This window comes from Thunnus albacares, chromosome 4 (assembly GCF_914725855.1).
Source record: "Thunnus albacares chromosome 4, fThuAlb1.1, whole genome shotgun sequence".
NCBI lineage: Eukaryota > Metazoa > Chordata > Actinopteri > Scombriformes > Scombridae > Thunnus > Thunnus albacares.
In genome coordinates this window covers 13,887,641-13,903,755 of record NC_058109.1, presented here as the reverse complement: position 1 = coordinate 13,903,755, position 16,115 = coordinate 13,887,641, and the positions used below count along the sequence as shown (strand labels likewise).

General features: G+C 40.3%; 1 protein-coding gene across 2 annotated transcripts; it reads left to right on the top strand.

Moving 5' to 3' along the window:
• The first annotated feature begins 928 nt into the window (after nucleotides 1–928).
• Nucleotides 929–15,316, top strand: cttnbp2nla (CTTNBP2 N-terminal like a). 2 transcript variants are annotated; one of them, XM_044350164.1, is made up of 7 exons: nucleotides 929–1,036; nucleotides 4,196–4,300; nucleotides 11,011–11,244; nucleotides 12,571–12,678; nucleotides 12,833–13,021; nucleotides 13,163–13,333; nucleotides 13,475–15,316. In XM_044350164.1, exons 1-7 carry the CDS (start codon nucleotides 998–1,000, stop codon nucleotides 14,441–14,443), a joined length of 1,815 nt encoding a protein of 604 aa, XP_044206099.1. In that variant the 5' UTR covers nucleotides 929–997; the 3' UTR covers nucleotides 14,444–15,316. The 2 variants fall into 2 exon arrangements, with proteins under 2 accessions (XP_044206099.1, XP_044206098.1); XM_044350163.1 differs by lacking the exon at nucleotides 929–1,036 and adding an exon at nucleotides 1,144–1,317.
• The last annotated feature ends 799 nt before the right edge of the window (nucleotides 15,317–16,115 follow it).

Here is a 16,115-nt window from a genome sequence, read left to right as displayed (position 1 = left end):
AGCACTTAGTTCCAGTGAGAATCAATATAGAAAGCAACAATATCTCAAGTGGTCCTTAAATATAATCTGCAACTTCTCTTATCTGTCCTTCTTCCCATTCAGTCCAGTCTTAAACAGGCAAAAAAAAGGTGGAGGGACATAGAGCCAGACTGGGATAGAACCACTACATTTATCTAACAGTTGTAGTTACAAATGACTTTTCAAACTAAGATTTTACACCCAAATCTTGATCAAATTATAAAATTTGATGCATTGTTACAGATTCAACTTGGTAGTTAAAATATGCTCCATCTTAACCAGTAACAACATTAAAATGCATCAATGTTATCCCAACAACATAATATATACAATGCTTTTAACTTAATACTTTTAAGCATATTTAACGACCAATATTACTGATAACTGAAAGTATTTTCACTTAAATCAAGATGTGAGTACTTTTTACATAAATATCCTGTACATACAGCAAATACAAATATTAACAGCATAACCCTTAACCATATAAATAAATCAAAATATCATCTTATCATTATAGAAATGTTATATAGGAATATTATATATAAGACCTGTAGAATACTGAACAAAAGTATATTAAAGTCAATATGTAGTCACTATTTAGGACCATAAACATACCATAAGTCTTCGTGGGAATGTTACAGGATTTTACTGTCATATTTAATCATTTCGGCCCACAAAATACCTGTAAAGTCATTCAAATAGCTCTCGGAAAGTTCCTAACGTGACTCTTTAAGAAGAGGCAGGGACTCAAGAAATACTAAACAAAGAAATCCATCCAAATCCAGGAGGTGGGACGTCACTGTCCCTGCCCCCTTTTTCCAGAAGCTCGTCTCTCATTGGTCAGCGCTCAGAGCTCTGCCTCGCTTATTGGCTGACTCGGCTGCCAGTTATAAAGTACTTGACCGTCCAGTGTTCCGCTGCGTCGGGATCAAGAGGACGCAAATCAAGTGAAACAAATCTTCTGACAGGAGAAAAGTTCATGCTGGAGTTTTCCGAGACCTCAGAGGGCCATATGAAGGTAAGAGGACTTGAAGTAAACGTTTTCGTGTCGGCGGTGTGAAGTTAGAGGAGATAATTCACAGTGTTTCATCGTGTCTTAGCTACTTTTTTTGGTGTAAAAGACAAGAAAAAAATATGATGTGAAGTAACGTTAACTTTAGTCAAGGCTGCAGGCCGAACCGTTTGGACTTGTTAACCTTTTAACATCAGATGACACGAAGATATGTTTGCTTTGTTTGTCTTCATCAAGCATCTTTTAAGCGAGGAAGAAGAAAAGCGACAGTGATGTCATCTCCTGTGGTCAGACGCTGATGACTGTTTGGTCTTATTTATATCTTATTTTATTCAGGCTCCAGTTGTTTAGTAGCAGCAGTGTCAACACTCCGGCGTTTTACAATTACTTTATAAGTTTTTATTATGATCTTCTTTAAGACAAGCTTGCAGCAAAGCCATTCAGTAACAAGCTGAGGGAGCAAGTAGGTGGCTTACTCAAAAAATAGGTTGGCCACCAAATCCAATTTAGTATCCAGACATGCTGCATCTGGTCAGTCGTCCTGACTAACAGGACAAGGGAAATAGTCAGACCTCACAGACGGTACTTCCCCTCAGTTGACCCTCATCTCATGGCAAGATATGTGGGCCAAAGAGGTTTCAGAGTCCCTTTGTGTCCATGCTCAAGTCTCAGTAAAAGCAGCAAGAAGTTGAGGTGATAAAGTTTCACACACTGAAGAAGTTTCTCTTAAGGCAGTTTGCTAAATTGTACCCACATCTAGAACTAGACTCATAATAATTCTAAGTGTGGTTGTATTACAATCTAAAATACTCCAGAAATTGTTGTTAGTGTCAATTTTGCTGAGATTGAACATGAGCATTTTGACTCAGGAAGTATCCTCAAACCAAAAAGGGGAAAAAAAGTAGATTTTTGATAGACTTTGATATAATTTGGGAGAAGGATTTTTATTTTCCCCTCATACTTTTCACAAGCAGCTGCTCACAAACCGAGGGCCTCTCTGCACTGCAGCAAAGCGTATGTTTTTGCAGTAAACGCCACTGTGTGTTTTTAATGAGTTTACAGTGTTGCAGACGAGGCACATGGCTGACTGGGCTTAAAACAAACAGGGATAAAAAGGATTATGGACGCAGGCTTTCGTCATCGGAAGTGGAGACACCAGAACGTGTGGGAATATTTGTGTTACCCGGGCTACCGCATGGTGTTTGTCTGCCCTCAAGATTACAAACTCTAACTCAGGGGATTAGGTGAAGTAATATCAAAATGAAGATCTAAACGAGCATGATGACACATGTACTGTAGGCTCCTGCAGGGCCAGACATTTCTCATAACACACTCTTCTCACAGTGATTACAGTGGCCTGTGAAATTAGCAAGCGAGCCTGTAAACCAAAACCAAGGGAGGTGTGTATGATGTCGTTTAATTAGCATTTTGCCCCTGTGGTTAAGCCACAGACCATGAGTGCTGGTGAAGGCAGAACTTAAAACACTGTGTGCCTTCTTTGTGAGAGGACGCTGCTGTAGGGATCAGGGCTGTTCCCCGGTTCACACGGGGCCAGAGAGGAAGGAGTCTAGATGATCATGGCTATGTCAGCTTTTCACTTCTGCATGTGGCTCTACGTTCGTGTCACAGTATGTTTAAATGCTGAAATTGTGCTCGTTTGCAGCGGCACTTTCCTGTCACAGCACTTTTCACAGTCAGGTTTCTCTGGTGCAGATGTTATGAAAGATGCCGGGGAAATATTGTAGCTCCCAGCACTGATGTGAAAAGCCGGTGGCTGCTGTCTCTCATTATGCAACCAGTGCTCCACGAGAGCAGCCCACCCCCTCCTGATGACTTCATGATGTGGAAAGTTGTGGTGACCACAGAGTGCTCAGAGCAGGGGCTGCCTCTGTTGAATGAATGCTAGTTTCAGGTGCGGATCACAGCTCAGCAAACAGAAGTGAGAATAAATATTTTTGTGATTCGAGCTGGAGTACCGTTTTTGTTATTAAGTAGTCAACCAGTGCAGTGTTCATCTATCCTACACGTCCCACATGATGATTCTCATTTGAAAAAAGGATGCTTAGTGTACTCACATCAACAGCTTTGATCTTATTTCAAAGAGGGGCCCGCATACGTTCAGTTGGTCAGAGCGCGGTTGGATGTTTAAGGTGTGGACACCACAGGGCTTGTCAGCAGAACCAACACAGCTGTGAGATTAGAGTGCAGAGACACTACAAAGAGACCACATCACATCTCCAACACCAAATGACCGTCACAGTAACCATTATGAATGGGACACGCACTGGGAAACCAAAACAAAGTGATTTGATATCATATTCAGGATTGAATTTAAAGGTTAAGTTATGCATTAGCTTTACAGATGATGGAGCAGCTTGGCTACTGGAAGCTGAACTGCCTCTTATTTGATATGCAATCCATCTGTCAGCTTGTATTGTTGCCATGTTTGTGTCACTTCATTGAGACAAAAATATGTTTAGAAAATAAATAGATGTATCCAAAACCTATTAGGAAAATGAAATGAGCAACCTTAATGGAAGACATAGCCCTCAACATTTTAGTTGTACCGTTGCAGTTGTAGATTATTCTGTTGCTAAAGATGCCTGGCAGCTATTTTCTTTTGCTTGATTGTATTTTGATGTGAATGTCCTCACCTTGTGCTTGAGAGTAACAAATGCACCTACTTTAATAATTGTGTAACCTGTTCAGTTTCTTTCCATACAGGAGAAAGATTTTACTACATATTTTTGCTCAGTGGTTCTGCACCTCAAAATTACCTCCTTCTAAGATAATAACCACATATCTACATAAAGCTCATAAATCAGTGGGTTAGAGCAGATAGATCAGATGTCTGCCTGGATGTCTGATTTAGGAAAAATGGGGAAAACACAAGGCTTTGTTTTAAGAGGAAATTAAATAACTGAGAAAATAGTTGTGGGAAAACAAACAAAGCAATGGTTGATTGTTTCTAAGTGTGTCCTCTTCTGGAGTGGTATAATTAATCTTGTAGAATAAATTAAATGCAGTTCAAGTAGTTATTTATATGAATAAAAATAACAAACCTTTCATTTTATCCACTTGCATCAGTTTTAAATAAAATTAAGTACAACCAGATGTAGAGTCAATTTGTCAACCAAGTCATTTCTCTCATCTTTGTCCTCACAGTCCAAGCTGAACATGGAGAGTATGACCAAGCCAGAGTTGCTGATGCTTTTCAGCATCCTGGAGGGAGAGCTGGAGGCACGGGACCTGGTCATTGATGCCCTAAAGGTATTTAATCATAGTAGCGGGTAACATAATTATGATATCTTCTGTAATTCTGTACAATTTTTCAATTTTTTTTATATATAAAAACATTCATCCCTCTTTGCATGAACGGTGACTGTTGAAAGTTGGTCGTTTTGTCACAGAGAACAGCGGCTGTGGTCAGGGTGAATTCATGTCAGTTGCAATAAATTCCAGTGGTGATATGTTTTCACAGGGGAAGACAGTTTCAGAATTGTCTACAGAAACTTCTGAAACCACTCCTGTGGCATATCCCGCTGTCCATTTGTAGCGTATGCTCGGTATGTTCCGAATCTTTATATTTTCGCCACTACAAGGCTAGCATCTTTCTAGTTTGCATGGTGAGCCGCTTATGTCGGTCATATGTGAAAAGCACGAATATGACAGTTGAAACAGATCATGCTTCTGTAGTGGTTTGCGAGGTTTCTGTGGATATTCTGATATTTTTACTCTGCTGAAACTGATCACTGAACATCAGACTACCAACTTTTAATAGACACTTTTCAAGCCTACAGGTGGTGGGCCTACACAAACCTTAAATGCCTGTTGAACAATTAAGAGTTAACCTAAGTAACCTGGTTAATTGCACCCATTTCCTCCAAAAACGAAGTTCTTTGCATGTATGGAAATGTGTAACGCCATCCATCTGTGCCTGTAAAGCTAATATTCCTCTGGATCTATCCAAAATGCTCTTAGCAAACTTGTGTCAGTGCTTCTGGAGAAAAGTGAATGATATGGGTCTCATAACAACATAAGTCATCCCTCTTCAAAGCTTAGTGATAGACGCACCCCGGTGAACTTGAACATAAACTCATTTAGAAATAACTGCAATGTAGAGTACACACTGTCAGTTTGACACGGAGCAGCTAGTTCCAACTTCAGGATGACTTACTTTGGTGGGGTTAATGCTGCATTTCAATTAAAGGATTGTCAGGCTATTTTCCCACACTGTGTCTTGTGCTGTGCTGCAGGGCCACATACTCACGCTTTAAGTGACTCTGCATGGTCTTTAGGATGTTTTGTCATTTATAAAGAATTACTTTCAATACCGCTGTCACCATGACGCTGTTGTGAAAACCACAAACTAAAAGGCGAGCAGTGAATAAGCAACTTATTGATGCAGCCTTTCTGCAAAAAAGGTGCCTGCACCTTTTCTTAAAAAATGCATACACTGCAGACTTCATTCTCACTACTAAGATTTGAACTTGGTAGATTTGTAGAGCCGTTATGCTCTCGGTGTTTCCTGGTGTAAAATGCACAGTGCAGCCTACTTCTGAATGTTCATGTGTTGTGTCTAGACCACATTCCTACATCTCTCCTGGGATCTGGCCATCTAAGGCAAGAAGAGTTACAGCACGCTGGGTGCCTGATGACTCAATGTGAGCGAGAGTAGGAGTGAACAAATAAACACTGGCCTTAACTGGAGCTTGAGGGGAATATGGCTGTGCTTCTTTCATGGCTCCACCGGCAAATACTGTTAACCCATTCAGGACTGGGATTGGATCAATGCAGCAGTGTTAACTCTTATGGCACTTTAATTAAGGGTATAGTCACTAACCTGCAGTAAAATAAATAAAAACTCTCATGGTGAAAACTGACGTTCGCTGCTCAATCTTTAAATCCAGCCGTGCACAGTCAGAAGTTGTTCTTTTTTTCACTCTTCTGTGCAGGATTTATGATTTTCAGAGCGAGTTAGCCAAGGTGAAAACACAACTTCACGCCTTTCTGCTGTTAAGGAATCTGAGGTCTCGTCCTCACATGAAAATAGATGGTTATCAGAAAAAAACACAATCCTTTTGTTTTTCTAACAACAAACCTGCACTAGGACGTACAGTCTACAGACGTGCAATCATTAGAGAAGTACACCCAGATGTGTTACTCATGTCGGTAATGACTGACGTGTCATTGCCACACCAAGTGTCATGTGAGAAATGTTAAGCTTAACAGCGAATCATTACCATGGTAATAACACCATACAGTGTCGAGTTCTTTAAATAAACTGTTTCTCACATGATAAACCGTTCACTTTGCTTTTGTTCGTCTAGTTAAAGCATTAATAATAATAAAAATAATCTTTAGTCTCCATTCTTTGCATTTTTAAAAATCTCCCATTCTCATCAGTGATTTTCTACAGGATATAGTGTAAGCACAGGATGCGAGGTTAATGATGTGGTTTTTCTGTGGTCCTGTATATTTAATTACGCAGAACTATCATTGGCATTCTAACTATCTACTGCATTTTTTCCCCCCCTTATGACTCACTTGTGCAGCTGCTCACTTCTCCCTCCACGCTGTGGCTTTCAAAAGGAAGTTAGTCTCTGGCAACACTCGTATTTGGCACACAAAGCCCTGCAGTGATCCAGTAGTCCCTTTTGCTTTGGGAAGGAGTATGTGTCTTAACTTTAAGTTCAAAGGGGACTCAAACATGGAAATGAGCCTTTAATTAACTGTTGGGTTAACACGGTGTCGTTGACTAGAGCTTCCAAATTGAGCTACTTCAAACAGGTTTACCTTGTGTGTTCTTTGGTAATGGGACAGCATTGAAATAGGAGAAAATAGATGCATCTACTGATTGGACTCAGTGTCAGTCACTGTAGCATTCTTTGCATTTCATCCACAGTCATGTGATTACGATGATTAGTTCTCTCCAAATATCCACTGCTTATGCAGATCATATTAATTACATGCATGAGCGTTTCAGCGTACTTAGTGATCTGCCAAAGCAGCACTGAAATATGTCGGGATTCTAGGGTAAAAAGTTCATATATCACCTTCCCAGAGAACTATACAGATCTTGTCGCCAACATTGGACGTCTGAAAGAGTCCAGGCATGTGTCAGCAAAAGATAAGCTGGATTTGAACCAGTGTAGCCGTGGCACAAAGGCGGCTTCCTGAGCAAAAGCACCTGGGTTGCCAAGAACTGCAGCCAACAGACAAAAGCATGAATAATGGGGGTAGAGTGTGATGCATAACAGTCATGTACTGGATGTTTATGGGTATTGTATATAGTACAGTATGCTGTAATGAATAAGCTCTGGTAGATTTGGGTGTTAAGTATTAAGTAATGTTAGAAATGTTCCCTGTAATCCCTCTTTTCACTTCCTCTAGCCTCTTTTGCAGCAGCGGAGGATTGATGCAGAAGCAAACAGCCTCCCTTTTGTGTTAGGGAAGTGCACGTCTGTCTGTGCATTGAAGGGGCTGGAAAGGGAGCTGAGAAAGAGAGACAGAGTCTGTGTTTACGAGTGAACTTTTGCGTAATAGAGGTCTTGTGAGTTCGAAAAAAAAACAGGGAATTTTAAAGCCAATTATCTAGTTATGGAAATGTGTGCAGACTGAATAAATAGATGAAATAAGAAAGAAAACAATGAACAGTCCTGGGAATGGGAAACTTCTTAAAGTCACAAAAAAATACATTGAGTAAGGTTTTTTTTTTTTTCTTTTTATGTTTCAAAATGCTTTTCTCCTGTATGTGAAACGGCTTACAAATGAATTCACTCCGTTACAGTGTTTTCTTTCTGCTGCTATTGCATGCAACTTCAACGTGAGTCAGAGTGTATATCCTTGAGTAAGGTACGTGTCAAGAATGGAAATCCTGATCTAAGCTTATTTAATCTTTGACTGTAAAGTGACACATCAGAGCAGACAGTCTCTGACGGGAACAGGAATAGGCTGCAGGCCAAGTCTGTAGATAGATTTCTCTTTAAAGACTTCATCAACCATGACAAATTTATGGACAGTGTAAAATCTTACTTGCTTAAGATACGCTATTTTTTTTCATTCAGTATTTGTGTAAATCGCAGGTATGCATTCAAAATAGAAAGAACATAACATTTCTTTGATAAAATGTCTAAGTGGATCATTAGAGCTTTTCATTCCTCATACCATCCTCCTGAAGGTCAGATGTGGAAAACTGTATTAAAACATAGTGAGGACATGACTACATGCCACATTCACTTGATAGCCTACATCGCACACAAGACGGTTGTTGAGGTGCTGAGTGGTCATTGGGCTTTAGATAGCGCCCACATTTGAGAGGCATTTTTGAATTCTCTCAGGCACCGTGTGCTTTCCTGTTTCACCCCTGCATGCTGTTTGATCCGCCTTCACACCATCCTCAGAGGACTGGATCAAATAACAGCAGCGAAGCTTCACAGCCTTGCCCTCCTCTCTTTGTGCCAGATGATCTAATACCGTAGAAGATGACAATCACTAAACCTTTAATCTGTTGGGGAAGATTGTTTGAGCTCTTGTTGTCTGTCCGTATCATTCTCACTTGTATGTGTATGCAAGTATTTTCAAGAATTTTTAAGAAAAGACCGGGTTAGAGCGGTTATAAATCAATATGTTTACATTTAAGTTGGATCACATGATCACATGAAAGGAGTCGCTTGGAGAACTTGGATGAACCTGCAGAGAATTGCCATCAGACTCGGTAGTTCCCTTGAGCATTGTTTTTAGTTTTCTGGCCCACTGCTTTACTGTTTTGGTTCACTCTCACCGCTCTCATCAGTGTCATTTTCAGCTAGAGAACATAGCAGAGCTTTAAGCAGCTCGATTTTTCCCACAGGAGTTTGTGTAGACCAAAACAGAGACTTACATTAATTTTCTGTAAGCAACTGTTTTCCAACAACATCAACTTAAAGGGCGATAATATGTCAGTGTTGTGTTTAGTTTGTTTCTGCAGCCACTAAGGCCAAAAATATCAGTTTTTGCAGGTTAAACTCAGTTACATAAAGTGTTTGTTTACAATAATAAGGCTTGTTCAGTTCTAAAGATGATCAATATCATTATGGATTTGGGTGTTTTTAACAGTTAAATGTCATGTCTCAATTACTGCTGTGAATATCAGACTTTTGATTTAATTATATGCATTGTCGTCAAATTATTTGTAAATTATCTCTCATATCTCCTTATAATGTTATTCCAGGTTGTGATTTTCATGGTTCCACTCTAATATCATGCTGTTCGGGAGTCATACCTGTGCATAACTGTGTGCTCAACACCCACCCACACAGTCAGTAGTTAAAGGCTCAATAAGAACAGCAAAATGGCCGCGTATTGCACTACAGGCCCATCCACACTCTTGACTACACTTTAAACCTCTCAAGTAATCTTGGTATCAGTCATCAGGAGCCCTGTCTTCACCCTGCCAGAGAGGATACTGTTCTCTCTAATCTCTTGATCCTCTTTTGTTGAAACCTTGCTAAGACACATTGCCAGCTCGGCTGCAGCCCTCCTCTCTCTCTCTCTCTCTCTCTCACATACACACTGAAGCCCCTTTTCACGGCAGGCCCAAAGGCATCTGTTGAACCTGAAATGTCTTGCTGCTATTATCCCTCCTTTGTCACGAGTTAAACAGAGAACAGGTCTGCCTTGGCCAAGGCCCAGTCCAAAGCAGCTGTCCTGCTAAAGATAGACAGACACACACCATCTGTTGCTCCTCCTTCCTGCTAGCACATTTTCTCTTGTATTTTCTATGCATTTCCTCTCTATCTCTTCCCCTTCCTTTATCTACTGCATATTTGCCGCTCTAGTATTACAGATATTGATCATAGTATGCACACAGTCTTCGATTTCCTGTTTAAATGCGAGAGAAATGACAGTAGCATGTGTTAACTAAAGTCATAACTGCATGTTTTGTGAATGCTGCTTGTACTGCTTTATAAAATGTATCTCATCTAGGATTAGATTTGACCAATCCATTTTATGGAAACAGAATGCCATTATTTTTTAAACTATTTTATTTGTTTTTTTAACCTAGTTTTTATTTCACTCTATTATTGTTATTATTATCATTTATAAATTTTTTCATTATAAATTTATTTCATCACATTTTCGCCATTTTTATTTCTCGTGTGTATTAGTCTCAAATTGTTTTACTGTCTATTGTCTACATTTGTTCTGTCCTATTATTGGCTTGTCAGTCATCTGTGAAGCACTTTGAATTGTACTTACCTGTATAAAAGGTGCTTTTAGGATTGTATACTATACACCGGTGTTATCCTTAGTTTGCAATTCAAGGGAGAAGGTAGACCAAGTTGAGAACAAGAGTCTACGGTTGTGCCAGCATCTCTGTGAGACTGTATGAAGGCATAGGGGTGCTTTAAGCTAAATGCTAACACCAGTAACATGCTAACAGTGACAATTGTTTTTGTTTTATGAACCAAAGTATTGGACAAATTAAAACCTTGACCTGATGATGAAGCTATATGAAAAGTCAGGGGATCACTTAAATATCCCCTCCAGACATATTTTAGGACATATAAAATCCTCTGCTTGGAGTAATACATTATTTCTATTATGTTTTTTTGCACAAAAAGCTCAAATACCTTGTTAAAAAACCTCAAAATCCAGAATCTATGAATATGCAAATGTAGTTCATCTCAAAAGTTTCACTGTTGAACAAAAGATCTCTCCTACTTCACTGAAAAGTTCATTCTCAGTGCATGTGCACCGGAGGCTTTCAGTTTCCACATCACACTCAGTTGTTTAAGTTGTATACTGGCCCTCGATTGGCTCAAAACTAGTTGTGATGTCACAATGTGTGAGACTGAAACAAGGCTGATGAGCCAGAAAAGTGATCCAAGAGAAGATTCACGTACAGTACCACAGCCTTGTTGCAACATTTCTGTAAAACAACCGATCTCTGTCCCTCTCAGGGAGCCATCTGACTCGTCTCCTTCTCATCTCCTCAGGCTCAGCGAAAAGAGATGTTCATCCAGGAGCGATATGGAAGGTACAACCTAAGCGACCCCTTCCTGGCCTTGCAGAGAGACAGTGAGGTGATGGGGGGCCAGAACAAGGACCCTGGCTGTTCCTCCTCCACTTCTAATCCCCTGGTGGTTCTCAAACTGGTGGTGAGCCACTGCAGGAGGATGCAGGAGAAGATGTTGGCCCAGCTGGCTGCAGCTGAAAGCAGGCACAGAAGGGTGGGTCTGGATGTGTGGTCCTTAATCAAGGGAGGCAGAAATGGGCTTGTTTATTATGCAGATTTAAAAACATCATTTCTGGGAAACATAAAAAATAACAATTAGCATCAGTGGTGGAGAATATTTAAAAGACCATGGGGGGGGGGGCGGTGGGGGGGATCAGGAAAGTGCAATGCTGTTAGCACAGTGTGAGTAAAGATTTTTTTTCTAATTTATGAAAATAAAAAATCCAACACTGCTGGCAACAAAACATTGGTACATAAAATTAATAGGATTAAGTTGTCCTTTTCCTTAAAAACATTTTGTCCCCAAAATGTTTTTCAGCAACAGCAGAAAAACAGCATTGTTTTCATCATGGATTAGGCACACACACATCCAAAAGTGTTTCAGAGCTGCTGGGTAACAAACACACTTTGATTTCTCACTCACATTTTCAGTTGTTCTTGTGTTTCATGTGAACATGAGTTGAGTGTGTGAACACGTGTATTTATAGATAATGATGAAACAAAAACACGTCAATGTCTCCTTATTCATTATGAATTCAATATATGCACAAGGACAACATGCCCAATCTGTGTGATCACAATTACTGTAAATTCATGTAATATTACAGTAGTTTTACATGAAATACATTAGAATAGAATATATATAAATATATTTTAAAACTTTGCTGTGATGCTGGACACAGTGGCTTTCCAGAAGTCCCACTTAAATATCAAATATTACAAATATCTGAAAGGCCCTTAAATACCTTTTTTTAAGGGCGTTAAAGGTGCAATATCTAAGAATTATGCAAGAAATTTAGTTTAAAACATTCAAACGTTAACTAAAATTATCAACAGAATATGAAGAAACAGTAAAATGAGACCTTCTCCGACTTTCTCGGTTGTCTATAACAGTCTGTGGACTGATTTCTATGTAAAGGACGCAGGATGGTTTTGCTGGGAAAATCCAAAGGATGTGACATTTATGCACGCTCCCGAGTGCCTTCCCTCTCTCCCGTCCCCTTACTGTGCCAACAGGGTGCAATAATAGCTAACGTTAGCTTAGAATAGGAGTCTGCTAATTGGACAGGTAAGCTAACATTACTGCAAAGCATGTGAAACATATTGTGATATTGTGGTTTTAGCTGGCTAATGTTAGCGCCGCTGCTCGCTCATGCTGGCGGAGTGTGAACACACGCACAAGCAACAGGATGCTGACAGCAGCTCATTTAACAACCATTAGTGTCATTAATGAAAAATATATTGCACTTTTAATACTTAACAGACCAAACTTATGTGATTTCATTTCTGACTCTCTGTCTCCCCACTGTGTTTGTTTTAGGTCATTGCAGATCTGGAGGAGGAAAAGAGGAGGCATGCTGAGGACACAGCCGAGGGAGATGATGTCACTTACATCCTGGAGAAGGAGAGGGAGCGCTTACAACAACAGGTGCCCTCTAATTAATAATGACGTAGATTACACTGCAAATATTTGTCTGTAATGTGCAATATAAATCAAATAGGGGCTAGTGTTTTTTTGGCAGAACTGGTGTCGAAAGATTTGAAGTGCACTCACAAATTTGATACGTCATGTCTCTTTGTAGCTGGAATTCGAGCGGAGCCAGGTCCGGCGGTTGGAAAAAGAGCAGCGGCGGATTACTGACCAGCTAGAAGAAGAACGGGCTCAGCATAAACAACTCTCTTGCGCTTTGGCCAAAGAGTGCAAATGGGCAAGTGCCAGGGCTCTGGAGGAGGGTCACCGGCTGACTGAGCTGAGCCGCAAACTTGACAAGGTATTAATATTTTCAATCCAAGTTTGGCAATTTATTTATTTTTTCCCCTTTTTCAAATGTTTTTCCTCTTCAACCTTGTACAGGGTGTTACAGGCTTGTTCAGATTTTTCACTCTTGGCTGACAGACTTTTTCTCATTCAGGAAAAGGAAGCTTGTCAGGCCCTGAGGAAGGAGCTGGAGGACGAGGGGAGGAGAGCCCTGAGAATGGAGGCGAGAGTAGAAGAGCAGCTGGCCGAGTTTGACACGGAACGAGAGCAGCTCCGCTCACGGCTGAAGAAGGAGGAAGCTCACTGTTGTCAGCTACAACAACAGGTGTGAACATTTTGACGCATTCATCGCTTAAGTGGCAGCAGAAGTTATTTCATCTAACAGTAGTGCGAGAAAAGAAAGTGAGCTTGCATTTTACAGCCAAATTTCTACTTAAAATGTATATTTTTCCCATTTTGTGATCAGGTAGAAGAGCTGAGGAGGAAGCTGGAGGAGGTGAATATGACGAGAGAAGTCAAAGGGGCGGTTACAGCGTCAGTGGAGGCAGGAGGAAAGGAGTGGGCCACAAAAGTCGTTACAGGAAAGACGACAGTAGACACTATTAAGGTCGAGGACATTGAGGAAGACAAAAACCAGCAACCTGTGCAGCCAAAAGTCAACGGTTACCATTGTTCAGTGGAGACCAATGGGCATAACGTTCCAAATAGCGCCCTCTCAGAGAAGAGCTTACAAAATGGGAATGACAATTCTCCAGTTCAGACCAAGACTTTGTTCTCCTCCTGCAGTACAGTCGCCTCCACTCTCCCCCCTTCCTCCCCCTCTGCATCGCCTGTCCTTGCCAAACGCCCACCAGGCAGCCCGAGTCCTAGTGGCTACCAGTCTCCCTACCAGGCTGGGATCAACCAGCGCTTCCACGCCGCTCGTCACAAGTTCCAGGGTACCATTGACCCCGAACCTCAGCCCCAGTCCGCACAGCCAGCTCTTCCCCTCTCGCCAAAGGATCCCTCCCCCGTGCCCAGCAGTCCCTCCCCAGAAGCCAGCCCAGTTAAGCAGATGGCCCGGAGCACCGTCACTCAAGTCCTGTCTCGCTTCACAACCGTCCAGCAGAGCATCACACCAAAACTTACAGCACCGAACAATTCACCCTTCGGTACAGACTACCGCAGCCTGGCAGCTCCCTTGTCTCCAGTCATCGGGAGGGCCGCAGGAGCACTTTCACAGGGGATCAGATCACCCACAATCCCCAGGGCAGAGAGGGGCAACCCTCCACCCATCCCCCCTAAGAAGCCCGGTCTGGCCCAGGCCCCTCCCTCTCCGGCCGCGGTGCCCAGGTCTGCTAGCCATTTCTCTGACAGCCCCCTCTCAGGCAGCTGTGGCCTCACCTCCAGCCAGGAGGGAGTCAAAGAACTGGACATGGTGGTTTCTTCTAATTAACTGATCATTTGATCCATCAATAAATTAGTCAGTTGCTGCTCTGCTCGGGAGATGATGGTTTAATCCACATCACATAATTATGGTTGAGGTATTGTCCTGTACATGACAGGATTTATATCCTGTGCTTATTTGAACTTCAAACACTGTTATGCTATTTGTATTTATTATATTCTTTTTTTAAAATATGCGCTGAGGCACTATTTTAGGTAGTCTTTAAGGGGCTGGTACTAATGAGCAATTATAGCTGATATTTTTTGTTTCAAATTGTGCCAATACTGTTTGTTCGGCGCAGCATTTTATCTTTTTTTTTTTTTTTTTTATGGTGTCATATTTACAAAGAATGCAAACCGACTTACTAACTGAAGAGGTGTTATTTCTCCTGATACTTTGTCTCAAGTATGTTGCTTGTTATTATAAACAAATTATAATCAGACCAAACGTAACAAGTAGTCCTTGGACCAATGTATGCTGCATAGTCTCATTTCAGTGCGCACTCACATAAAAATGTTTTATAAATGTTTCTCAGTTATTAATGTATAATAGTTTTATACAGCTAACTCAATGTTTGTACTGTGTTCATGTATTACTTTCATGTTGCATAATTATGATACAGATCATATAGGTGCTGATTATACGCAGTCACCATTGTACAATATATTAACATATAACAATATGTTGGTTTAGATGAGTGATTCTAATTAATTTCATGACTTTGCCATTTATAAGAAATCATTATAAAACTTTTATAGTCAATAATGATTGTGATTAATATTATAACAATTGCCATGTTTGTTATCTCTTCTTTTATCACACCTTTTACAGTACTGTATATGCTGGAAAGCGACAAATTGAATAAATTAGTCCGAAAGATTGGTATGTATTCATCATTTGTTTGCTTATACTGTTGCCCCCATGCAGTGGTGTAACTATTCATGCCAACAATAGTATAGAGCTAATTAGGGAAGGCTGCTTACAGTTTGTGGTATGTAACAAATTTTAGGAATAGTAAGTAAATAGAATAAGTAAATAACTTAATCTGTATTGTGCATCATATCTATATCCAGACAGTTCCACTGAGATTGTAAGCATCAGGAAATGTTACTGATGACTAAGAGTAGCATACAATTTTGCCAAGCCACCTAAAATCTGATGTCATGTTGAACTTGTGTATATCTGATAGATACTGCATTTAAAAAAAAACAGTAACTTGATGACTTAAAAGGTTTTTTGGCTGAGAAACGATAGTGTAACTAGTAAATGAATCCCATAAAAATATCAATGTGTTTGAATAGAAAAGTTACAAGTCAGCTTTTATTTCAACAGATCACCTTCAGATGTTGATTTACATATTGCTGACACATATTTTCTATATTTTTCCACACTCAAAATTCCACTGGTGTAGTGTCCTGCAGTAGATTTTAGCACTGTACACCCAAAGAGTGTCCTCTAGAGGTCACTATTTGATTAATAGCAAAGTAGCTTTCAGCAGGCCATCAAAAGCAAAAATCCATGAGTTGTGACTCCTCAGATATTTGACATCTACTTTTGTTTCTTTCATACACAATAAACTGGATCTGGATTATTTTTATTTATAATATTTAGTTGATTGTATCAATGACTACTTGATCAGTTGGCACCATAAAAGGAAGCTGTAAAAATGCTACATTAAGTA

What these genes read in the sequence shown, in the direction of transcription:
- cttnbp2nla (XM_044350163.1), top strand. Translation starts at nt 1,228, where the DNA reads ATGACACGAAGATATGTTTGCTTTGTTTGTCTTCATCAAGCATCTTTT. An exon ending in CTGAAAGCAGGCACAGAAGG is followed by an intron (nt 11,245 to 12,570) that starts GTGGGTCTGGAT and finishes TGTTTGTTTTAG; the next exon opens with GTCATTGCAGATCTGGAGGA. An exon ending in TGAGCCGCAAACTTGACAAG is followed by an intron (nt 13,022 to 13,162) that starts GTATTAATATTT and finishes TTTCTCATTCAG; the next exon opens with GAAAAGGAAGCTTGTCAGGC.